Source organism: Corapipo altera, unplaced genomic scaffold, assembly GCF_003945725.1.
Source record: "Corapipo altera isolate COAL_440 unplaced genomic scaffold, ASM394572v1 96, whole genome shotgun sequence".
Classification (NCBI taxonomy): domain Eukaryota; kingdom Metazoa; phylum Chordata; class Aves; order Passeriformes; family Pipridae; genus Corapipo; species Corapipo altera.
In genome coordinates this window covers 1,788,120-1,793,491 of record NW_020884962.1, presented here as the reverse complement: position 1 = coordinate 1,793,491, position 5,372 = coordinate 1,788,120, and the positions used below count along the sequence as shown (strand labels likewise).

Sequence of the window (5,372 nt, the reverse complement as noted above, 5' to 3'; positions counted from 1 at the left end):
CTCCTGATCTTCCTCCTCTTTATTGTGCCTGTTTTGCTTCTGATTTTTCCTTCTCATGTAATTCCAGCTGCCTCATTTTATTTAACTTTGACTCTTCACACACTCTGGGCTGGCAGCGTGTCCCTGTCTCTGTGGAGCATGGGATGGGGTCTGGCCCTCCAGCCCCTCGGTGCTGGGCCGAGCCCCAAGGCCTGAGGCTGGTTGGGCCCTCACTGATGTTCTGCCTGTGTCACACTCCAGCACTTTTTACTTCGTGTTCCTAAACTTTCCATATGTTCTGGCTAATATCCATGAAAAATAACCCACTTTGAGTCAAACCCTCCTCTCTGTAGTCCTGTGCTGTAGCTGTGGGACTGGATGTGCTGTTCTCCATCCCGTGGGAGGAGGTGCAATTCCTGTTCCCTCCATGAGCTCCCAGAGGAGCACGGTGCTTCCTTAGGGATCTGGTTCCTTACCTGTGTGCTGAGCTCTGCTCGAGCTCCTGTCCAAAAGTCACCCTGTGTCCTGGGGGAGGATACAGTCCCCCCCCGAGCTGCTGCTGTGGCTCTGCTGTCCCTGTCCCTCTGTGCTCAGGCCCCATTAGGCTCCAGCGAGCCCGGGGATGGGGCGGGGGCGCGGCTGAGCCCTTTGTGTGTCACAAAGCCGGGGAGCCCTTCCCCTGGTGCTCACCCGGGGGACGGGCTGGGGGCAGAGGGTGTCCCCGGCGGAAAAGGTCGGGACAAGGGACACGGGTGGCCCTGGGGCAGAGTCCTGGCCGGAGCTGATGAGGCGAGGGCTGGCAGCCCCTCCTGCTGCGGGGGGATGGAGGATGAGGATGCGGATGAGGATGAGGATGCTCCCGCTCCCTCCCGGCCCCGCGGGTCCTCAAGCGATGCGGCAGCGGCTGCTGGGGGGCTGCCCGAGAGGGGGGCCGGGGGCTGGGGGAGCGATGCAGGGGCGGGTGTGGGGCTGGAGGGGTGCCTGTGGCTGCGGGAGGGTGCGGGGCTGGCAGTTGCCATGGAAACCGCTGGGTCAGAGGCAGAGGGAAGCGGCGCGTGACGCCATCGGCACCGCAGTGAGCCGTGAGCGCGGGGCCGACGTGGGGCTGGTGGGCTGGGAGCCCCCGCACCGCCCCAGCCCGCGGCAAGGACGGCCGTGAGCGCGGCCTCTGTCCTGGTGACCTTCGCCGGAGCTCCGGGTCACCTCCCCGGGTCACCTCCCCGGGTCACCTCCCCGGGTCACCTCCCCGGGTCAACCGCACCAGGGCCGGACGCGGCAGCCCCGCAGCCCTCGTGCCCCTCGTGCCGCTGCTGGTTGGCGTCGGACCCCTCCGGGTCCCCTCCCAGGGCCCCCCGTAACCCCTCACACCACGAGCTGCTGCCACAATCCTGCCGCTAATCCCGAGTGGCTTTTCCAGCATCGAGTCAGGGTTATGTGGATAATCCATATGTTTGCAAGGCAGAGGCTTTGGGATATCCACTGTTAATCCAATTGACAGTGGCAGTTTGGTGCCATTGGCACAGCGTCCTGTTCCAGGGGGGATGTGGGTGCCCCAGGCTGGGAGCCCCCCGGGCTGGGAGCCCCCGTGGGTGCTGGAGCCCTGGTCCTGTCCTCCAGCTGTGGGACCAGCTGCCCACACCCTGTCAAAGGAGCCCAACCAGGGAACATCCACGTGTTTATTTGCTTTTCAAACCACAGCAGCTCCAGCCATTGCCTGATGTATTCACAGCCTGGAGACCGCCCCCCCCATACCCCCCAAAACTCAGCCCCTTTCCTGGGGCAGAGCTCAGCCCCTGCTGACCCCTGGGCCCTGTGCCCCTACCCCAATGCCCCCCTCTCCTCCAGCCCCTGCAGTATTTACAGCCTCTGTGTGCCCAGAGCCTCAGCCCTGGGCAGACCCTCCCTTTCAGCACTGACCCCTCGGCCTTCCCCACACAGACCAGTGGCGCAGGATGGGGGTCAGTGTCACAGGACCCCCAGCACCCACAAACCCCCCACAAGCCAGGGCCTGCTGTCCCACAGCAGCCTCCCCCCCTGCCCTCGATCCCTTGCCCCCCAAAGCCCGTCAGCACCATTTGTGTCCCCCCCACCCCCTCACAGACATCCCCTTCCAGAGCTGGAATAAAATAACCCCTCGGAAATGTCAGCACCAGTGTTAAAGAGAAAGTCAAAGTGCTTGGAGTTGCACAGCCCTGCAGGCTGTGGGGGGGAGCAGAGCCCCCCAGCTGCCCGGGTGGGAGCAGATGTCTCAGCTGGCTCAGGACCGGCGTGGCCGTGCTCTGCCTCGCGCTGCTCGATGCCAAAGCCAACCCTGTCCTGCTGCTCCCTGCAGAGAGGGGCCCCGGCCCCACAGAGCCCCCCGAGCCAGGGTAGGGGCAGGGGGCCCCAGGAAGGTACCGGGGCTCAGTCCTTAAACCTCCGGCCCGCCTGCATCTTCTTGTAGTACAGGTCCACCTCGCTGTCTGCCGCCCCGTCCCGCTCGGCCGGCTTCCTGCGCAGCGTGGACTCGCGGCTGGCCGTGGCCAGCAGCCCCTCAGGGGGCAGGTCCCCCCGCTCCCCGCTGCCCCCCGCCGCCCCCGGGATGGTGGCCAGGCTGCCGTAGCGCGGCTCGTCCTGCTCCATGTCGCTGACAGAAGAACCAGGAGAGACGCCGGCGCTCTTGGCTGGGCGGAAGCCACGGAAATCCTTCCCCACCTCACCCAGCTCGTAGGTGTCTGGTCCCTCTGGCCCCTTTGGCCCTGACTTCCACTCCCAGGGCCCATTGCCAGCAGAGAGGTGAACGACAGGGTGGTGGGGGGCATGGGCATCAATGGTGATGATGCTGGAGCTGTCCCGCTCGGAGGGCGAGCGGTACTGCGAGGAGTCAGAGCTGGTGGAGGACGAGGACGTCTCTGAGTGCTTGGGAGTGACAGAGACGAGGCTCTGCTGCTTGGACATGGCGATGACCTGCATCAGGCGCGGGGGGTTGGCCACCCGCTGCGCTCCCCCCTTTTCTGCCACCATGACCCACTTGGCCCGCACGGCCGCCCCGCTGCCGGCCGGGGCAGCAGCGCCCGCCTGGCTCTCCTCGGGGATGTGCACCAGCTGCGAGGCGCCCGGACGGGGCTGGATGAGCACGCGGGGCCCCATGGCCGCCCGCTCGGCCGAGCGTGCCTGCACCGTGGGGTACAGGGAAGGGGGCACCTCCTCGCTGGGCTCCCCCGCGCCCCGGCCCTGGGCCGCCTCCTCTGCCAGTGTCATGCTCCGGCCCTCCAGTGACTTCTGCTTCCACTCGGTGATGAGCTGCTTGGAGCGGGAGGCGTCCACGGGGACGTGGATGGTCATGTGGCGCCGCGCGGGGTCGTCCATGGAGGGCGTGTTGACGCGGGGCAGGGTGTTGCTGAAGGTCACCATGTTCTCCTTGCCCATGGGGCTGCGGGGGGCCAGCAGGTCCACGTCCACGCTGGCCCTCTTCAGGCTGCCCAGTGAGTTCTTCTCCCGTGGCACTGGTCGTGCCGCCTCCTCCAGCCGCGCCTGCGGGTTCAGCTCGTCGGTGCTCACCGACTTGTTCTGGTGGTACACGGAGTCGTGGCCCCGCTGTGTCAGCGCCCGCAGCGCGTCCTTGGCCGGTGCCGGCACTGGGACCCGCTCCGTCGGGGCGCGGAAGTTGCCAACAGCATGGAAAGCCTGTGGGAGAGGAAATCACATAATCCTGGAATGGTTCGTGTTGGAAAGGATTTTTAAAGGTTATCTAGTCCAATCCCCCTGCCATGGGCAGGGATGTCTTCCACCAGACCACCTTCCAAGCCACGTCCAATCTGGCATTGAACACTTCCAGGGATGGGGCAGCCACAGCTGCTCTGGAGAGCGTGGGGTCAACACAGCCCCAGGTACTGCAGCCCCCCCCAGCCTCCCCCGCGCCCTCCCCCGGCCCGAGGGCAGGACCAGCACACACCAGGTACGCGGCGATGCCGGAGCCGATCAGGAAGCCCACGTAGACGTCGGCGGGGTGGCTCCGGTACTGGGTGATCTGGGTCAGGCCGCAGATACCGGCGGCGATGGCAAAGGCAAAGACCAGGATGGGCTTGAGGAGTTTGGTACTGTCCGAGATGATGGAATTGAAATACATCTGGGGCAGGAACAGGCTGTTAGTGATGGCCCTGGGCCCAGCCCTGGCCACACAGACAGTTCTTGGGTGCACGTGGGACTGCAGGTCCCAGCACACACACACCAGTGTGCACACGCGTGTGCATGCACCCACACCCAGCACAGCCACACGTGTGTCAGGCAGAGTTTAGCTGTGCCAGTGGGAGAGGGACGCTGCTGCCCACTGCACAGGGCTCATGCTGCCCCAAGCCAGTGTGCACCGGGCAGCACCAGGAACTCACCGACACATAGACGGCAGCAAAAGCTGAGAGTGTTGCGTGCTGGGATGGGAAGGTCTTCCTGCAGGGAGAGGGGATGCGGTTGGGATGGGGCAGAAGCAGGGGGACATGGTTGGCATGGGGCAGGAGGGTTGGCAGCATGGCATGGGGCTCCCCTGGAACCTACCTGGCAGAGAGGATGGCGTGCTTGTCGGTGCCTGAGCAGATGTCCTGGGTGATGTAGGGGTTGGCATCGCAGGGGGTGCCCAGCAGTGTGTAGTTGGGCTTGCAGACGGTCAGGAAGAAGGGCGCGTGGTAGCCAGTGGCCAGCTGGATGACGTCTGTCACCAGGGCCGTGGCACAGAGCCCAAACACATGGACACCTGGGGATGGCAGGAGGGGGACAGCAGGTCACCCCCATCCCACATGGGGCGGGCGAGGGCCCACCCAGCCCTGGGGCACCCACAGGTACTGGGAAGGGTCCAGGGTCTGGGTGGGCCCACGCTCCTCCTATGGCAGCCAGGGTGCCCCCACATCCCCTCCAGCCCTCGGGTCCTGCCTGGGCTGTGGCACAACGTACCCACAAACCTGACGGTGCGGCGCAGGAAGGAGTTGAAGTTGCAGCCACCGGCGTTGATGCTGCCCTCGGCGCCGGCACGGCCCTTCAGCCGGGACTGCAGGCAGTACACCATGCCCTCCCCGACCATGATCTGGGGAGGAACCAGTGGCTCAGGCGGGACTGGGGGGTCTGGGTTGTTGGCGGAGCCACCTTGCAGGTGTCGGACACCGCCAGGCACCGGGACCCCCATCCCGGCTCTGTCCCGACCCTGCAGCCGGACGAGCCCCCACGCACCGAGGCGGCGGGCGCGGCGAAGGCCAGGCTGAGCAGCATCAGCAGCGGGATGAGCTCCTCGTTGGTCTCCACGTAGGGCATGGACAGTGCCCGGTCGTGGCACTGGAAGCCCACCTTGGCCGGCTTGAAGAGGTCCGTCAGCTCCAGGAAATAGAGCGTCACGATGGAGGAGGCCACGATGGGCAGCTGTGGGGGGG

General features: G+C 65.8%; 1 protein-coding gene across 1 annotated transcript in view; it reads right to left on the bottom strand.

Moving 5' to 3' along the window:
• Positions 1 to 2,087: 2,087 nt before the first annotated feature.
• The window catches only part of PLPPR3 (phospholipid phosphatase related 3), a 4,253-nt gene continuing 968 nt past the window's right edge, over positions 2,088 to 5,372 (bottom strand). Inside the window, exons 3-8 of the mRNA XM_027664315.1 lie at positions 5,176 to 5,361; positions 4,903 to 5,032; positions 4,510 to 4,705; positions 4,347 to 4,404; positions 3,914 to 4,087; positions 2,088 to 3,645 (exon numbers count right to left, since the gene is read on the bottom strand). Coding sequence (XP_027520116.1) covers positions 2,383 to 3,645; positions 3,914 to 4,087; positions 4,347 to 4,404; positions 4,510 to 4,705; positions 4,903 to 5,032; positions 5,176 to 5,361 — 2,007 coding nt within the window. The 3' untranslated portion in view covers positions 2,088 to 2,382. The remainder of the gene's footprint in view (positions 3,646 to 3,913; positions 4,088 to 4,346; positions 4,405 to 4,509; positions 4,706 to 4,902; positions 5,033 to 5,175; positions 5,362 to 5,372) is intronic.